We start from the raw sequence: 21,089 nt of genomic DNA, 5'->3' as shown, positions 1-21,089 counted from the left end.
TGAAATTTGCTCGAGTTATATGTAAAATACACATAGGGCCCTAGTAGCGGCCTTAGGCCAAGGACCCAAATTTAATTTTTTTCAACAACATTCTATTCGGCCTTCGATTACCTTCCAAATCAAACAAAAATTACGAAAAACGAATGAAATTTACTCGAGTTCTATGTAAAATACACATAGGGCCCTAGTAGCATTTCACTTCTAAGGCCCTAACTCACGGTCCACTCACCCGATTTTAAAAAACTTTTTTTTTCCTGGATTGGTATTGACAAATTTGCCGTGTCATTTACATTTACATCGTTTATTTTGCCATAAATATCACCAAAAGACCTTAAATCACTTAGGTGGCCCTAACTCACAAAGGGCCGACCCGAATATGCCCATCTTCGAACTTAGCCTCACTATTTCAGGGAATTTGTTTTTTTTGAAATCGGATTTGACTTACTCAAGATATCGACGTGACGGACAGACGGACAGACAAAATTTTTATTGCAGATTCGTCATCTATGAACATAGGCAAACACTTTGCCCTTACCGTCTGCTTCGAATTCCATCAATTACACACGGCATCGTAATCCTATAAGCCCCTTTGTACTTCGTACGGGGCTAAAAATCAATTTTGCTAATGCGAAAAATCTGATTTTGTGAATGAGAGAGTTGCCATAACAGAAAAAATGACATTTGGTGTTGATGCAGCAAATATTTTTGCGTACATCGTTGTCAGTTACTCTCGTTACTCTTTTAGCTGTAGTTCTATCAGATTTGTCAGCAGCTGACAAGTTTAAGTCGTCCATAAACTTGACGGTTAGAAATGAATTTTAGCATATGCGAATTTCGATAAAAGCAACGTTGTTCCACGCACAGCTAATCTAGATCTCAGATCCCACTTGTAGCGCTATTGTGTAAAAATTGGATGAAAGGCTGTATACGTTGGGGAAGTCACGCTGATCGCCATTTTATAAGATACGCGGGAACACACCTTTTCCATACAAAACAAGGAATCAGAACAGTCGGAGCTTTTGCTGCGACTTAGCCCCGTACGACCCGTAATCCTATTTCGTCCGTAACCATAAAACGTCCGTAGCCGTAATACGCCCGGAACCCGTATACGTCTACAACCCTCTAATGCTTCTGTTACCAAAATGCAAGTCAAGTTGGGCATGGTCAAATTTACTGAAAGTGTTCATTTTTAAAATTGCGCATAGCGCAACTACGAAAGCCCGTACGAAGTACCTCTCAAATACAACCAACAATTTACGACATTATTTTAGAAACCCAAAATTTTTTGCCAACTTTCCATTGGGTATTCAATTACCTCTCAAATGAAACAAAACTAGCAAAATCGGTTGAGATTTACTCGATTTATGTGCAAAAAACATTTAGAGCCGAGTAGCGGCCCTAGTCCAAGAGCCCAAATTTGAAACTTTTTTTGCCATCATTCTATTCGGCATTCAATTATCTCTCAAACGAAACAAAATCTAGCAAAATCGGATGAGATTTACTCGATTTATGTGCAAAAAACACTTAGGGCCGAGTAGTGGCCTTAGTCCAAGGGCCCAAATTTGAAACTTTTTTTGCCATCATTCTATTCGGCATTCAATTATCTCTCAAACGAAACAAAATCTAGCAAAATCGGATGAGATTTACTCGATTTATGTGCAAAAAACACTTAGGGCCGAGTAGCGGCCTTAGTCCAAGGGCCCAAATTTGAAACTTTTCTCGACACGTTCTTTTTGGTATTCAATTACCTTCCATAAAAAACTAAATCTAGCAAAATCGGATGAGATTTACTCGATTTATGTGCAAAAAAACACTTAGGGCCGAGTAGCGGCCTTAGTCCATGGGCCAGAATTTGAAACTTTTTTTGCCATCATTCTATTCGGCATTCAATTATCTCTCAAATGAAACAAAAACTAGCAAAATCGGATGAGATTTACTCGATTTATGTGCAAATAACACTTAGGGCCGAGTAGCGGCCTTAGTCCAAGCGACCAAATTTGAAACTTTTTTCGCCACGTTCTTTTCGGTATTCAATTATCTCTCAAATGAAACAAAAACTACCAAAATCGGATGAGATTTACTCGATTTATGTGCAAAAAACACTTAGGGCCGAGGAACGACCTTTGAGCCTCCCCAACAAGCCCACGTTGCGTCTTACCCAAAAACAATGTTCAGCAACTTTGTTCTACTCGTCAATACCTTTCATTTGATATATCACAAGCAGCTATTGCGTGCGTATTTCGGTAAATATCGTCGAAAGACTGAAAAACACCTATAGGGCCCTAGCTCTGGAAGGACCGACCCTACCATACCCATTTTCGAACTTGACCTTACTTTTGTCGATACCAATCGGGAAAAAAAAGAATTTTGAAAAAAGGTCGTGATTTACTCAAGCTAGAGGGGTCACAGACGGACGGACGGACGGACGGACGGACGGACATTTTTAGCCCCGTACGAAGTACTGGGGGCTTATAAGATTAATATGCCGTTTGTAACACGTCGAATTGGAAGCAGACAGTAAGGGCAAAGCATTTGGTTATGTTCATAGATGACGAATCCGCAATAAAAAAAATGTCCGTCCGTCCGTCCGTCCGTCCGTCCATCCGTCCGTCCGTCCGTCCGTCCGTCCGTCCGTGACCCCTCTAGCTTGAGTAAATCACAACCTTTTTTCAAAATTCTTTTTTTCCCCGATTGGTATTGACAAAAGTAAGGTCAAGTTCGAAAATGGGCATGGTAGGGTCGGCCCCTCCAGAGCTAGGGCCCTATAGGTGTTTTTCAGTCTTTCGACGATATCTTCCGAAATACACACGCAATAGCTGCTTGTGATATATCAAATGAAAGGTATTGACGAGTAGAACAAAGTTGCTGAACATTGTTTTTGGGTAAGATGCAACGTGGGCTTGTTGGGAGGGCTCAAAGGTCGTTCCTCGGCCCTAAGTGTTTTTTGCACATAAATCGAGTAAATCTCATCCGATTTTGCTAGTTTTAGTTTTTTATGGAAGGTAATTGAATACCGAAAAGAACGTGACGAAAAAATTTAAAATTAGGGACCTTGGGCTAAGGCCGCTACTCGGCCCTAAGTGTTTTTTGCACATAAATCGAGTAAATCTCATCCGATTTTGCTAGTTTTTGTTTCATTTGAGAGATAATTGAATGCCGAATAGAATGATGGCGAAAAAAGTTTCAAATTTGGGCCATTGGACTAAGGCCGCTACTCGGCCCTAAGTGTTTTTTGCACATAAATCGAGTAAATCTCATCCGATTTTGCTAGTTTTTGTTTCATTTGAGAGGTAATTGAATACCCAATGGAAAGTTGGCAAAAAATTTTGGGTTTCTAAAATAATGTCGTAAATTGTTGGTTTTGTTTGAGAGGTACTTCGTACGGGCTTTCGTAATTGCGCTATGCGCAATTTTAAAAATGAACAGTTTCAGTAAATTTGACAATGCCCAACTTGACTTGCATTTTGGTAACAGACGGATTAGAGGGTTGTAGACGTATTAGGGTTCCGGGCTTATTAGGGCTACGGACGTATTATGGTTGCGGACGAAATAGGATTACGGGTTGTACGGGGCTAAGTCGCAGCAAACGCTCCGACTGTTCTGATGCCTTGTTTTTATTGCGGATTCGTCATCTATTAACATAACCAAATGCTTTACCCTTACTGTCTGCTTCCAATTCGACGTGTTACAAACGGCATATTAATCTTATAAGCCCCCAGTACTTCGTACGGGGCTAAAAATTCACCAAAATTGAATTTGTATGACGTGGTGAATTTTTTGTATGAAACGTGGTGTGTAACCCGCGTATCTGCATCGGCGTGAACTCCCCCAAGTATACAGGCTTGAAAAAAAGTTCGTCTAGTGAATCTATCGCTATTTCTACCCTCCTCACAACTGGAGAAAAACCCAGTGTCAATATACTTAAAGTCTAGTGGAGTGCATTGATCCAAACAAAAATTGTAAATTCGGTGACAGAATCAACTAACAAATATATTCATAATTGATCACACTGAGACACAAATTTAGAATGTTGTGCGTTGTTTATCTCGAATTTGTTCATGTATTGTCCGTTGGCAATGCCACCGGTTTCGAGTGGGCTTTGATCTGCGTTTTTCATATGTTTTAACCTCTTGACAAATTCAAGTTTTTTTTCAGTTGGAATTATATGCAGATTGCTTGGTGAAAAAGGACTTCACCTAGCTCAAATTAAATACCTTGGACATATTCAACGTAAAGAAACTTCATTCAAAAACCCACTGAAAACACATGCCACCTACATACAAAAACACATACTGAACAAGCCAACCTTAAGAGCAATCTACACTTGTCAAATTTGTGGCCAACATTCGGGCACAACAATTTTACATTTTTAACGATTATTTTTCACTCGCAATCCTTTTTGGAAAAAGTAAAGACATCGTTTAGTGATGAAATGTGTTAAGTTTGAATAAAAAATAGAAACGTTTGTGGTGAGGTAACCTAAGTCCATGAAAACGCAAAATTTTTGTCAATTTTCGTGAACTATTGAGTTTTCCCTAACTTAGGCTACATCATCACAAACCTTTCTATTTTTTATTCAAACCTAACACATTTCAACACCAAACGATGTTTTTTCTTCTTCCAAAACTTTTTGTACCCAAATGTAGGCTACAAATTTGCCAAGTGAAGATTGCTCTTAATCATCTATTGATCTAATAAATTTGCCATCATCATCTGGATAAATTTAATTTTGAGTACGTTTGATGTGCAAATGTCAAATTTATCGACGGTTACATTTATCAGCTCTGATTGGAGTTGGGCTATTGTAAGGCATTAGGTTCAAAATTATCGATAACATCCATCGAAAGAAATGATCGATAATTGCTTAACCAAATCGTTATCGATAATTCGATAATGATCGATAAGTATCAAAATATCGCCCATGCCTAGCTATTATATTATAAATAACCTCCATCACAATAGAGTGTGTGTTGTTTATGATGCAGATTATTTCGACTACTGTTTCATGTCAACATTTTTTAAAAACTGCTTCACAGTTATCAATCAATGCAAACCATCTGGTCTGTCAATGTAATACTCTGGTCACAATATTCGACATTGTTACTATTGAAGTTATGGCGAAGTTTTGGTTTCCGAATACCGTTTCAATAATCCTTTATCCTTCCGTTTTTAACTGAAAACCCCAAATCCCCCAAGTTAAAATAACGGATGGGATACATGAAGTATGACTCTCGATTGAAATAAACTCACTTGATTTCAGCGAAAAACGTTTTATACAATAACGAGAAACGTGTATAATATAAATATTCTATCTATCCACTCCACACATGACGGATATATTTATAGTGACGGAAACATTGCATTCTAAAAATGTTTCCTCTTTAGGGTTTTATAATAAAATACAACATTCGTTCACATCATACGTGGTTAATGTGCTTTTGAAACAAAAATTCCACCAATATTTCTACGCACACACATTCACAATGCAAACCTTCACAATCTGCTCCACCGCCACCTCTGCTAGGTGCAAAAAAAATATGCGTCCGGTAATGTACGTCAGCAGCATCCATATTACCGTATCCCATATCGCGGGACCGTTTATTACCTTGACTACGGTTTGCCTTCGGATTCAATTTTGCACCGCCACCAGACTTAATACCGCCGCCGCCGCCGCCACCACCGCCCTCACGAAAATTTTTGCGAAACATTAAATTCATGATGACTGATTGTTTCTTATCGTTACAATTTTGATGATTTTACACAATACAATGAAGGATTGATTTTGATAAGCAAAGTTCGGATAAAAGTTGAATTTCTGAGCGGTATTAGGGGTGCTTTTGTATAGAGTAGTTTGCTGTCGAAGTGGTGTATAGAATTTGATTTTGAATTTCACTTTCAAAGTGGATGCTGTCAATCTTTTATTGGATGGATTAGATGTACTGAGTAATGATGGCCAGCGTTTTTATTTTCCTTTTTATTTACAGTTGCTGCCATAAATGTGTTATAACAATTTTTCGGCAACCTTGTGCTTTATCCATTATTTTTTCGTACAATAAGTAAACACATTTGATTCGTGGCGTTGCACACTAAAAAATAGGTTATCAACATTATCAAAGTACTCAAATAACTTGTGGTTATCTATCTACTACAACTAAAATGATTGTGAAATAAATTTAATTGTAAATCCATTGCGGCACTTGAACCTTAATTTATCCTGTAATATGGCAGGAATAAATCAAATAAATTGTAAATCGATCGAAGCAAATTGTTTTTTAAATGAATTATTATTCAAATTAGCTAATGCTGTCAGCGGTACACTTAGAAAATACAACTTACAGATCGATGACGAATTTTATTTTCAAAAAGTTTCTATAGCACTTCAGACCTTGCTGTCTTGAAAGGCGATATGGAACTCCTACTCATACTTACTCCTAAAAAAATACGTTCCGAAAAAACTCCTACATACATTTCGGCTGTACTGACAACAGGGGTGTGCGATGGATAAAGGATCGGGACTGGCGTAGTCCACAAAAAATTGTTATCGCCCCTAGATGTCAAAAATCGATTTTTAAAATTTTGAAAAATTCATTTACAACTTGCTAAATTTCGAGTTTTCGGCCTACCACCTATTTCGACCTCTACCAAAAAACTTGTTTGAGATTTTTGTTGGCTGTAACAGTCCTATTCTACTAATTGGAGTCAAATACAACAGAAAAAAAAACAAAATCCGGTAAAAATTTTGTCGGAAAAGTCTTCTTCGTGAGTTGTCAAAGTTATCGCCGACTATGAAGAATTGAGTGGATCTTGAACCTGAAAATTCGGAAATTCATCAGTAAAATGATTCAATTTTTGCTCAAGTGGGCTTAAATTCCTGGGAATATTATCCAGAACAGAAAAGTTTTTGAAAATCTTCTGAGAAACGTATGTGTTCTGAGTGTTTGTTTAGCCTAAAATTGGGTCAAAATGCGTCAACTGAGAAAATCGAATTGTTGAAATATGCACGAAAAACAATATTAATATCAATTATTAAAAATATTGAATTTAATATCTGTGGTCACTTTTCAATCAAACAATTGAAAATCGAAGATTTATTTACACTTTTTCAAAAATTCGTTTTTCTCAGTTGAGGCATTTTGCCCCAATTTTAGGCCAAACAAACACTAACGACACAAACGTTTCTCAGAAGATTTTCGAAAACTTTTTGTTCTGGATAGCCTACAACATTCCCAGGAATTTAAGCCCATTTGAGCAAAAATTGAATAATTTTCTTGATGAATTTACGAATTTTCAAGATCCACTCAATTCTTCATTCGGCGAACTTTGATGACTCACGAAGAAGACTTTTCCGACAAAATTTTTACCGGATTTTGTTTTTTTTCTGTTGCATTGGACTCCAATTAGTAGAATGGGACTGTTACAGCCAAGAAAAATCTCAAACAAATTTTAGCTTCTATGATTTGTCGCAAGTTGTAAATGAATTTTTCAAAATTTTTAAAATCGATTTTTGACATCTAGGGACGATAACAATTTTTTGTGGACTACGTCAGTCTCGATACTTTATCCATCGCACACCCCTAACCGACAATAGTAATTTCCGCTGTGCGTCGAAGATAAAGGACAGCGTATATAAAACAATACTAAATTATCTAAGGCTCTGATCAGGGGTTCAAGTCGATCCGAGTAATTTCAGGTTAACCTGAGCCTGATATTTACTTGAACCTGAATGCAATGAACATAAACCAATGAAAGTAGATAAGTAGGTATGGCCAGTCCATACAATGAAAGTAGATAAGTAGGTATGGCCAGTCCATACAAGTCGGAGCACATACGGATTTGCATGGCGCCACCTCAAACGAACTCATTTCTAGTGGAAATTTGCACTAGAAATGAGTTCGTTTGAGGTGGCGCCATGCAAATCCGTATGTGCTCCGGCTAGAACAAATTTGAACGTTTGGCCATACCTATCTATTTACTTTCATTGACATAAACCACCCAGGTATGGTCTAATGTCATCTTGGAGGAAATAACGATTTTAAAAACTGATTCTAACGCACCCATTTCCATATTATTTTGATAAAAATAATTAGTGCGTTTAAGATAAATCGACAGATTGTGAAGAATCGGCCATACCTGGTATGTACATTCGTAAGATGACGTGATCAGTTTTTCTGAAAATTTACAGGTTTAACTGAGCCTGTCCCGAAGTTATCGTACCCGAATTTAAAAGTGCTAGTAAAATTATCATAGTGGCGACTGGCAGTAAAGTAACTTAAACAAAGAATAATTTCAGTGTTGTAGGAAGTTGTTCCAGAAACTGAAAAGTATAAACAAATCTGATTTGTGGTGTTGAGTTCTTGTTAAATTTTGTAAGTTTTGAGAGAAATCAACAAGAATTTTTCTTTAGTGTTTGTTCATATTTCTTTGTTTTTCCACAATTAGAGGCGTCGAACAAGTTTTGGGCATATTTTATTGATTGGGCGTCATACTGCCGTTTCCAATGTAAGTGCAATAGTTTTTGTATACCCAAAATAATAATAAATTTTTGGAGCTAATGCATTTGTTATTTCTGTATTTATCGGGTCGAAAATTAGTCATTTGAACTAAAAACGTAAACAGTAAACAAAATCCATAAAAAAATGAAACACAACGAGTTGGTGGAAAAAGTTAATTTGAAAATCCAACAAAGGATAAAAAGAAAATCGTTCGAAATTGTATAATGAACCGAAAGAAATTTGCATTTAATTAATTCAAAAATGTTGTTGCAAAAGTTGCATTCAATAAATTGTAATAATTACTTTCTTTTTCATCAGCAGCATTTCTTCTAACCACGGAAAATTCTTTTTTAAGATCGTTTAAGACGCACTTTGCTCTAAAAAAAAGTTAAAATGAATCGATGAATAAATTTATTAGATTATGCAAATTTGTGGATGTATGTAACGTAACGACCGAATATATAAATTTGAACACGAGAAGATATTCACTGACTCAAATTGAATCGAAGACTAATTACATTGAACATGCAACATATTTTGCGGATTGCTGATCCAGAATAATCCCGCGAGTATTATAAATTTCCAAATTTAAATCATTTTTTTAGCCCCGTACGAAGTACTGGGGGCTTATAAGATTAATATGCCGTTTGTAACATGTTGAATTGGAAGCAGGCGGTAAGGGCAAAGCATTTGTCTATGTTCATAGATAACGAATCCGCAATAAAAAAAATGTCCGTCTGTCCGTCTGTCCGTGACCCCTCTAGCTTGAGTAAATCACAACCTTTTTTCAAAATTCTTTTTTTCCCCGATTGGTATCGACAAAAGTAAGGTTAAGTTCGAAAATGGACATGGTAGGGTCGGCCCTTCCAGAGCTAGGGCCCTATAGGTGTTTTTCAGTCTTTCGACGATATCTACCGAAATACGCACGCAATAGCTGCTTGTGATATATCAAATGAAAGGTATTGACGAGTAGAACAAAGTTGCTGAACATTTTTTTTGGGTAAGATGCAACGCGGGCTTGTTGGGAGGGCTCAAAGGTCGTTACTCGGCCCTAAGTGTTTTTTGCACATAAATCGAGTAAATCTCATCCGATTTTGCAAGATTTAGTTTTTTATGGAAGGTAATTGAATACCGAAAAGAACGTGGCGAAAAATGTTTCAAATTTGGGCCCTTGGACTAAGGCCGCTACTCGGCCCTAAGTGTTTTTTGCACATAAATCGAGTAAATCTCATCCGATTTTGCTAGTTTTTGTTTCATTTGAGAGATAATTGAATGCCGAATAGAATGATGGGGAAAAAAATTTCAAATTTGGTCCCTTGGACTAAGGCCGCTACTCGGCACTAAGTGTTTTTTGCACATAAATCGAGTAAATCTCATCCGATTTTGCTAGTTTTTGTTTCATTTGAGAGATAATTGAATGCCGAATAGAATGGTGGCAAAAAAAGTTTTAAATTTGGGCCCTTGGACTAAGGCCGCTACTCGGCCCTAAGTGTTTTTTGCACATAAATCGAGTAAATCTCATCCGATTTTGCTAGTTTTTGTTTCGTTTGAAAGATAATTGAATGCCGAATAGAATGATGGCAAAAAAAAGTTTCAAATTTGGGCCCTTGGACTAGGGCCGCTACTCGGCTCTAAATGTTTTTTGCACATAAATCGAGTAAATCTCAACCGATTTTGCTAGTTTTTGTTTCATTTGAGAGGTAATTGAATACCCAATGGAAAGTTGGCAAAAAATTTTGGGTTTCTAAAATAATGTCGTAAATTGTTGGTTTTATTTGAGAGGTACTTCGTACGGGCTTTCGTAATTGCGCTATGCGCAATTTTAAAAATGAACACTTTCAGTAAATTTGACCATGCCCAACTTGACTTGCATTTTGGTAACAGACGCATTAGAGGGTTGTAGACGTATTAGGGTTCCGGGCGTATTACGGCTACGGACGTATTATGGTTACGGACGAAATAGGATTACGGGTCGTACGGGGCTAAGTCGCAGCAAACGCTCCGACTGTTCTGATGCCTTGTTTTTCATTTATTTTTTTGTGGAACACGATTTCTCACTCGAACAAAATACTGTCCAATTTATTTGGGATTTTTCGCTAAACTCGATGTACATGCCTTAAGCTAGGCCTCGATTATACATCAAGCGAAAGGAAAAATTTCACAAAATATTATGTCACTGGGAACAAAAAGGTGCGTTTTTGACCCAGATCCTGAAAACGTCCGAGGATTTAGCGAAAACAATGACACTTCGTCCATACATTTTCTGTCAAATTTTTATTTTCGCTCGATACCAACTACCAAATACATGAGTTAGGCAAGCAGGAAGAATATTTTCATCAGTCTATGTCCAGCTGTTGAACAGTAAACATCTCCACCAACGTTTTATCAGTTTCGTAGTCAACTACCAATTTAGTATTCAACTACCAATTTGGTAGTCAGCTCAGGCCCGTAACTAGGATCGAACTTCAGAGGGGGGGAAGCAAATTGGCAATTTTTTTTTACCCTGGTGTTGTAAGACGTCGTTCTACATCATTCTTACATTCTTAAATATGCTAAATGGGCCGCGGTGAGTCAAACACAACATCTGATTTGAATTGGGATATCTTAATTTATTATTTATCTGACAAAAAGTTGTGATTTTGGTACATTTTGGTACATGGAATATTGGCGACGAAAGTCGGATTACATCAAATCAATAATTTTTTAGCTTAGAATGTATTCCCAGGTTCTGACAATACGAAACCTTTAATTTTAAACGTTTTCTAAGCTCATTTACGTACTGTTGACAGGTTCTATTGCCAGTGAGTACATCTCGTTACATTTTCAAATTTAAAATTATTTAACGCTTAGAAAACGTTTAAAATTAAAGGTTTCGTATTGTCAGAACCTGGGAATACATTCTAAGCTAAAACATTGTTGATTTGATGTAATCCGACTTTCGTCGCCAATATTCCATGTACCAAAATGTACCAAAATCACAACTTTTTGTCAGATAAATAATAAATTTAGATATCCCAATTCAAATCAGATGTTGTGTTTGACTCACCGCGGCCCATTTAGCATATTTAACGTTTAATTTACATTTTTGCACATTTTCATCAAATTTTGTAGCGAGATTATAGTCTCAAAATCACCATCGGGGAACTTTGACAATCAGTCACGAACTCAAAAAATATTTTTTAGACCTGATCTTTTTTGTGAAATAATCTGTGAAGTCTGGAGATTAGATTACCATGTGGACCCAACTTTTTATGTACACTGAGCCCACCGTAAAAATCTATTTATGTGACGTGGACCGAAAACGACGAAATTTTCAAAAATCGATCTGGCGGCAGCACAAAATTAAAGTTTGATTTTTTTTTCATTCATAAAATGATCAGATGGACCAGCTGAGTGGATTTCCGGCTGAGCCTTAGAAGAACTAAGACATTTTGTCAAAACCGCTACACCCTAGTATGTACGCCTGCAACATAGAGGTTTTCAGGAGATTTTAATCTTGTATGATAGTATCTTAACACTGGACGCAGGAATTTTACCCGACCACCGAGAAGTCTGGTGGTTTTTTTCCAGTAACATAGTAATAGATTTCCAGACCCCTAACACCTCTCTACTTTTGAGTCGTTTTCTCCAAAAATACGTAACTCATCGAAAAACGAAAAACTAGTGGTTGCCAGATGCGACAAACGAAAAAATGTGAGCTATGGGTCGGTGTAATCGTCGAACCCTTGTTTCACAACTGCCTAATAAATTTGCGAAAAGTGAAAACTCTCATGCACGATGACACATACAGACAAAAGAAACGAAAGAACAACGAAAGTTCAACTATGCAACCGATTTGAATAATGAAGTTTATGGAGTACCAACGCGTTTTATCATGAAGTAAACATATACTTCCTCCTGTTTACTGGTAACCTTAAGCAGCCTAAATAATTTCATCCGTCGGAGAAAATAGTTACATCTCTACCACCTCTCTATCAGCATGGTAATCAACTACCGAAAATTACGTTTGGTAGTCAATTATAATATTGGTAGTTAACTACCAAATTTTCGAATCGCAATGTCAACTCTGAGCGATCGGTTATCAGATAACAAATAGTTATTATTTGGCTGGTGTTGATTTGCTCACAGTAGCATTGCAATTTTGAATCTGTTGCTATCGTCTCATTTTTGATTTGTGACACAGACACATGGACGGACAGACAGACGGACAGATGAAGTGTCCACAATATGGTTTTTTTTTTAAGAAAAAAGACCTAAAAATATCATTTTGGGAAGTAGAAACATCTCAATTCTTAATGGTAGAAATTGGATAGAATGCAGAATCCTGTGCAGTCACGGCATATTCATAAATTCATATCTCGCTGAGGGTGGTTGAACAATGAGTACGTCGTATGTAAATTACACGTTGCATTCAGGAGATTCAAATTTATGTAACCTATTAATTAACACGAATGAATGTATAAATGTCTCGTGTGGAGAACATCTAAATATATGGAAACGTATACCGTTGGACTCTCATTGCTATGCTAGCAATTTATTATCGACTGTGTTTTGCTTGTGAGAAAATTTGTAGTCTCGTACGAAGTACTGGGGCTTGTTGACCCGCTATGCCGTTTGTAACAAGCAGACAGTAAGGGCAAAGGCAACACAATGGGTGCGGCGATAACATTGCAGCGTCTGCTACGTTCTACACTTATTTACTTCTAATTTCTAATGAAATAAAATTTTAATTATGCGCAACGTCGGCTGTTGCCGAATTCACACGCCACCAAATTTTAATTTTGCTAAGAGCATATTACATTTTTATACGAAAAGTCCGTATATATTACAATGAAACTTCGCGCCGGTAAGTCTTGAAATATAAGTTTTCGCGAGAAATTATTGTCACGAATGTCGTAGTTTGAATTCCAACAGTAGTTCGTACTATAAAATTGTTGGTACTAAAACGGTAAATATTTTATGAATAGTGAACGCAAATATATAGGGGTTCACCACAAGCTCTCGCGCAATATATTTTCGACATTTCCGGTTTTTCAAATTGCAACAGGCACATGAAAATCTAGGAAAATTCGTAAGAAATTTTCTTCTCAAAATATTTTATCTAAATTTTACCATAAACTAGACTCTTCGAGTGGAATGAATTTAATATGAATTCTCGTAAGTTCCATTACGGAACCGATTCCACACTTTACTCAATAACAACAAGACCATATCGTTTATAATTCACGTTCGCAATTAAACGAAATAATATCTGTGAAAATAAATATGAACTTAATATACTGACACGCAAGCAATGACAAAATTTACGAAAAAATAAATTTTCTCTTTTGCTGCTCTCTTTTGCTGCTCTCTCTCTCTCTTTCTCTCTCTCTCTCTCTCTAAAAATCGTTTATGATTGTGAAGGACGAATGTCATGAACAAATTTCAAAATATCATAAAATAAACGAGTTCGATTTTACTAGTCCTTGTTATATTATGTCCCTGTCTGCTTTGCGTTTTCACTTATGTTCTCTATTATTCATCCGGTAAGTTGAGTTTCCCTTTTAAGTATACACCCTCTACACAATACACCCATTAACTAAATAGTTTAGACGATATCATTGATTTGTGATTGTGGAAATATTAATATTTCCAAAGATTGTTAATAATAAACCGTATTTTGTTCTGTCTATACTGTCTATAACACCAGTTCAAATACCTAATTCGTATAACACATTGTATTAAAACGTTTAATTTTGTAAACAATTTTATCAGCGAGTTAAAACACTTTCTTGACAAATTTATGTTTATGTTTTGAAAATAAAATTCAGATTTTCATGAAAATACGTTTTGTGGGTTAAAAGTGAAACAAGTAGTACAAAGACCAATGAATTAAAATTATTTTGTCTATAGAATGGAGTGGATACGTATGGTACGCTTCCAATCGATTTTCACATTAGATAACGACGAATTATCCATTTTTCATAGTTTTTCTTAGCCGTCCGTCCAAAGGGACCAGTAAAGTATACTTCGAACGTTATACGTTATGAATCACTTGATTTTTAAGTGGTTTACAATCACGGTCAATCAAGAACAGTATATAATATGAAAATGGATACAGAATTTTATTATTGTCAACCAAATGGCAGCTTTTATACATCCAAAGTACTTAAAGAAGTTGATTATGTTTCAATACAAAACTTTTTTTTTTGAAAAAAAAAATCTTCAACTGACGACACACAAAAGAAAAACGCACACCTCGAATCAAATTCTCGCGGTCAACTAAAAACCTAAATATAATTTCCATTTGACATTACTCCTTTGATATACGTTGAATCAACACTAATGTGATCACTGAAAAGTCATATGGTGATCGCTCTACAACTTACGTTTGTAAATAATTACATTTGTGTACACGTCCGTACAAATATATACATTCAGTCGACATGCTTTATTGTTGTTGTCAATCATTCATCATGAGAGCGTGCTTTAATAATAATAGCAGTGAATATGTAACAGTCAGACACTAATTACGATGGTTTCGTTGTATAGATTCAATACAAACATATTTTATGTGGTATATGAACATGCAATCGATAGGAGGGTTAAAATGATGGAAGATGTGTGAAATTTGGTAGTTAGAGACGAGGACGAGATCGACCATAAAAATGCCTGAAGTGCACAGGCGATTTGAGCACATATGGAGAATTTTCACACGAAAAACTCACATCCCGTGATGATTGTCGTTGTCGTGATAATGTGGTGACCTTTTTGTTTTGTTTAAGGTTTGAGGCTCCCGCGTAAAAATAAATAGAATGGCAATCTGTGTAACCTCCCCAAAGTTTACAGGCCTAATCGTATGCACGAAATTAGTCATTTAGATATCGTGTGAGGGACAAAATTAATACCATTTGGTATGGTAGATGTTTACTCGGCGATCAATTTATTATATTATAAAGCCACTCGACAATATACCAATAGATAGAAACCGAAAATAAAATATCGCAATATTTTTTTTGCTTCACGAAGAGCAGAAATAGAATTAAAAATTTTCTATTTCAGTATATATACGGTGGCGCACACATTGACTTTGAGCATTATCATTTAGTATAGTGGAGAAATGCGTATCATATACATGTAAAACACATGTAATATTAAGAATGAAAATGAATGGAAATGGGAAATGGTGTAATTTGTTAAGCTTTTGGTTCTTTTCTCTTTAATGGCAGAGATTTCCGAGATTATAGGTTGAGACATGACCATTCAGTTTTTGTTTTGTGTTGAGGCAACAAAACCAATTCAATAAATTTGACGATTGAGGCGGTGTTTGTGATAGGTCGTTTGGATTGTTTCATTTTTAGATTATTAACCCCGTACGAAGTACAAAGGGGCTCATACGATTACGATGCCGTGTGTAATTGATGGAATTCGAAGCAGACGGTAAGGGCAAAGTGTTTTGCCTATGTTCATAGATGACAAATCCGCAATAAAAATTTTGTCTGTCCGCCTGTCCGTCACGGATATACCAATCTAGGAAAAAATTTTTTTTTTTTGATCGGGTGAGTGGACCGTGAGTTAGGGCCTTACGAGAGTGAAAGGCTACTCGAACCTATGTGTATTTTGCAAATAACACGAGTAAATTTCATCCGTTTTTCCTAATTTTTGTTTCATTTGAAAGGTAGTCGAACACCGAAAAGAATGTTGTTAATTTGTTTTTTTAATTTAGGTCCTCGGACTGAGGCCGATACGTGTCCTGAAAAATTTCACTTTTCATCACGAGTTACGAACTACGTTTTTTGCGTCTGACGATCATAATGAGACGAAACACAAATTTAAATAAAAATGAAAATCACTCTACGGAAATAAAAATGGCCGTCATGTAAAAATCAATGTTGCACAGAAACCAAATAATCTTAAACGACGCATGAACATTCTAGTTCAATTATGAGTGTCGACTCAAGGCTACGTAAAATAATTTAGTGTTGCAAAAAAAAGCAAAATGAGCGGATCCGAGACCGAACACGACTTTTTCGATATTGAGATGGAGGCTGAGATAATTCAGAACCTTTTACCTAAAAAATCAGCACCAATTTACGAAAAAGCGTACAAAAATTTTAAAGACTGGTGTCTGTCGAAGTACACACCTTCTGTGAAAAATTGCAGGACATATCCTGGGTATCCGACCCACATCAACAGTCAGTTCAGTTGATGTAAGTGATGCGTCCACATCTTCTGCGAGCAACATATAATTTCTGTCGACACTACTTTGAAATTCTAAGAATCATCTTTTGCGTCCGAAAAGGTTACTTTTACGGACGCAATCAACGGCCGTAAAAGTTACTTTTTCGGACGCGGCCATCTTGGTGTGAGCAGTACCGAAAAAACGCACATTTCATCATTAGAGTGAGTGACGAAAAGCGTCGAATTATGATCGTCAGGCGCAAAAATGTAGTATTTACACTCAATAAATTTAAATTTTAGGGCTATTTGAAATTTATGTTACATTTGAAAGGAACGTCGTACGGGGCTTCGTAATTGCGCTATGCGCAATTTCTAATATGTACACATTTCAGAATAATTTTACTTTAACTACATTTACGGGCGCAATAGGAGAATAATGTTTAGAAACTAAGAAGAAATGTAATAGAGTTTTTCCATATTTTAGTACATTCTGTCATAAAATTAATGCTGTCACTGCGCTTATTTTCATGTGAACCAACTACATATGGTGACATTTGTTCTGTAATGGTAAATGTGAAGTTGGTTCACATGAAAATAAGCTTCAGAGAATGAAGTACTATGAAAAAAATGTGGCGCCTCTACAGGCCAACCCACTTGTCCCATATATGCTTACGGTCAAAGTAGGGTGACAGACGCAATAGATATACGGGTTCGTACGGGCCTCAGTCGCAGCAAACGCTCCGACTGTTCTGATGGCTCGTTTTTTGTGTTTCGTTGTAAGTTGGATATGTTTGTGATAATATTTTATTGCACGACAGGTTTTCTTTAACACGACTAATAACATGTAACTGACTCATAAATGTTTTTGTCATAACACTTTAAGGATTTATGACTTTCAATTTAAACTTTTTATGATCAATCTGTTAAATTACTACTGTTTCGAAACTAACCTAGTCCAACCGTCTCCATTTAATTTCGAGTAAATATTTTTGGATTAGCAACATGTAGAGCGGTCCAAATTAAAAAAGAGTGTCCAACTAGATTAGAAAGCATTGTGATTAGAATTCTTCTGGCTTCAAAAAACACTACACATGCACGGCTTTTGCATACTAAAGACCAAAAATTACACCTTTTCGGTTTTGCATTCTTACAATGAAAATTTGGATCAAGTCAACGCACTTCAAGCAAAAGTGCTTTCAATGACAGCTGCCAAATAGAGTACTATTTTGTATGAAAAAATGTCTAAATTTTGTTTACAGCGTCAAAATTTGTTCGATACACTGTCCAGTACCCAGTTTCAGCACCCTATTTAGAGTACCACACATGCTTGAAGTGCGTTGATCAAGTGAAAAATTTATGAAAATTCCGACAAAAGAATTTTCAGTTGAACAGAAGAACAAATCTCAAGTTGAATATTTTTGCAATTCAAAATAAAATATTGAAACCGCGAAAATTACACGTCATCCATTCAGCTTTCCTGCCATTTATTACGCTAAAAATATTGCATAGCTTTATATGAAATGCTTGACTCTTCGCTATTTTGCAATGGAGATGTATTCCGAGTATCATGTTGCTATTAAAAAAACATTTCCCATTTTGTAGGAATACGTTTAAGGAAAATTGGAGCAAACCTACCCATTCGGTGTTTCTTAGTTTTTATGTCATAGTCGAGTACCATAAATAAATGACTTTATCGTTGAAAATGGCGTACACCACGAATATATTCGTCACAAATTTAAGTATATGTTTACTAGCACTTGCAAGGAGTTCAGTTCATTTTATCGTTTATATTGTATGAGGAATTTCTTGTAAAATTGGAAATTAAAAAAGCAACAGCTGCCATAATGGCATATATCGTTTCTATGAAATTTTATGATTGCATATGTTTACGTTCGATGTACCTACTGCACGAAATGTACACCTAAGATCTATCATTAATTATGATTCTTTACTGCTTTTAATTACTTAGGAACTGGTCGTGTGCCAGAAAACGTTGGATATCGGAATTTAATGATGATAAAATGCTTATTTTGCTAGATTCAGTGTGACTTGAAAATTCAAAAATTAGAAAAGTATCGATAAAGTGACAGAAGATCGACTTGCGAATAGCGTCAATCAGTGTCACTCCTGAGAATTAACAATGAAAGTAAATAGATAGGTATGGCCAAACGTTCAAATTTGTTCTAGCCGGAGCACATACGGATTTGCATGGCGCCACCTCAAACGAACTCATTTCTAGTGCAAATTTCCACTAGAAATGAGTTCGTTTCAGGTGGCGCCATGCAAATCCGTATGTGCTCCGACTTGTATGGACTATGTACTGGCCATACCTACTTATCTATTTTCATTGAGAATTAAGAGAAATATTGCTCAAATCCACGCTCGATTCACAATACGAGAATTATGAGTTCCTATGAACTCTGGTGTAAAGCCAACAAATTTTTATTTAGCATTTAGTGAAACATACTAGAAATCACAATCTGAAGTGAAAGCATTTTTGCTCATAATGTCCACAGCTGGGCTTGAACTAGCAACCTCTGGTTTATAAATCCAGCGCCTATCCAACTCGACCAACGAAACGAGCTCTGTACTTCTGCACACACACACACAAAACTACCTTAATCACAGCACTGCTTCTAGCATGAACACTGAATTGACGAGTGTCAAATTTGGAGGCTTTAGTGATAAGCTTGTTTGCATGGTATGTTTCAACTCATACAACGAAAACAAGTCATCTATCTTTACAAAAGAAAGACAGAGCCTACTGTGATCTCGACAGCCTCAAATATTTTCTTTGTTCATGCTAGCAGCAGTGTTGTGCCTTAATGAATATATCGTTCAACCGGGATGAGAATTTAATTTATTTGCATGTTTTCAAGTTCATTAAATTGCCAAAAATAAGAAACTAGGAATGGTCAATGGTGACGATCGACGATAGTAATTACACATTTAGCGCTTTATATGTACAGTACGTATATATATCTGCACTGCGACAGATATTCCGGAAAATTTATTTTTATTGCGTTTACTGTCCTCGTAGAATTTTCATGTATAGAATTCTCGAATCGAAATAGGCGGTATGTGTACATCGGGTTGGTACATACACGTATATTATACACTTAGCTGTTGGTAATCAATTATACATCGCGACATGCAAGAAAAAAGTTGTACTTTCTCTAAAATCGTCGAACGTTTCGTTTTTATGAGTTTAAAATTTTCGATAAATTGTAGGCTTTGACATACTCAGTTACTTACTCGAGTTAGGTTAAATTACTGTTAAACGTCGAAATTCTCAGAAGATTTAGAGAAAGATTCAAATTGTATAGAATTCACGAAGCTGAAATATACTCCGTCAAAGTAAATAGTTTGTCAATCCGACCAATATCTGCCGAGCGATAGGACTTCGAAAAAAAACTAATTACCGGATTCCTACACACTGGTATTGTGAAACTAATACTTGAATACAACATTATATAATATACTGAGTTACTGAGTATATATCGGCTTCGTGAATTCCCTGGTAGACTCTTAAATCGCCCAAAACCACTTAGGGGCCATTCACAAATTACGCACGCACCAAATTAGAAATTTCAGACCCCCCCTCCTCCCTTGCACGCGAAAATGTATGGAGAAAATTTCAAAAATGTATGAAGCGTACGTTTTTGGCAAACCCCCCCTCCCCCTTAAGAGCGTTCGTAATTTGTGAATGGCCCCTTACAGTGTATGTGTGACGCAAGTCCTTTTATCCACTTACAAAAGAACTGATATCGGTGGGGGTAACGCATACAGCTTCGACTCACAAAAAAAGAGAAAATTGTACCGAAAAAATTCTAGAAAAAAATACCAAACAAATTTTGCGTCACAAAGTGGCAGATGATTCGGCTTTTCTCCGTTTTTCAGTGTTTCAGAACGTATTTTTCCCTAGTTTAACAATTTTCTTAACAGAATTTTTTCGGTCTTTTAAACGAACTTTCTATCTACCATATTTTCCGAGTAATAGGTACCATAGCTCAATAGCTTAAAACGCTCATAGCTCCGAAATTATAAGCTTTTACGAAAATTCCTTCAAATTAGTTTCTTAGAATTACGTCCTTGCCATACTCTGGAAATTTCAGCCAAATTTTTCAGTGTGAACGGACCTGCGTCACGGCCCTTCACTAACGTAGGGCCATGATAAAGAATTTTTGTTATAAAAAGCGTGATTGCAATATATGCTTCCGATATAATCTATAGAGAACAGGAAGCAACTTTATAATTTTTTGATTGAAATTGAACTTCGCTCTCATTATTTTCTTTGTATCATTCTGTTATATGCCATGGCTTTTTCATGTTCATTCAAAGTTCAATCTATGGACTGAATTTTTAAGTCTTTTTTCAGCCCATCAAAAATTCATTACTTTTCCTTGAGGATATCGTCTATAAGAACAATAAAATAAT

General features: G+C 36.1%; 1 protein-coding gene across 9 annotated transcripts in view; it reads right to left on the bottom strand.

Annotated features, from left to right (window-relative positions):
* LOC119071492 overlaps positions 1 to 21,089 on the bottom strand; it is a 36,116-nt gene that overhangs the window by 11,363 nt on the left and 3,664 nt on the right. For 2 of the 9 annotated variants that reach the window (XM_037176352.1, XM_037176343.1), the window contains exon 2: positions 5,492 to 6,086. The exons of 3 other annotated variants lie outside the window; for them this stretch is intronic. In XM_037176352.1, the coding sequence (XP_037032247.1) occupies positions 5,492 to 5,717 (226 nt within the window). In that variant the 5' untranslated portion in view covers positions 5,718 to 6,086. Of the gene's footprint in view, positions 1 to 5,491; positions 6,087 to 8,795; positions 8,870 to 14,640; positions 14,762 to 21,089 lie in introns of those variants that run through there. 4 more of the 9 variants (XM_037176347.1, XM_037176344.1, XM_037176346.1 and 1 more) reach the window with 4 other exon arrangements.

Source organism: Bradysia coprophila (assembly GCF_014529535.1).
Source record: "Bradysia coprophila strain Holo2 chromosome IV unlocalized genomic scaffold, BU_Bcop_v1 contig_5, whole genome shotgun sequence".
Lineage (NCBI taxonomy): Eukaryota > Metazoa > Arthropoda > Insecta > Diptera > Sciaridae > Bradysia > Bradysia coprophila.
The sequence above is the reverse complement of the archived record's forward strand: the minus strand, read 5'-3'. Positions and strand labels throughout refer to the sequence as shown.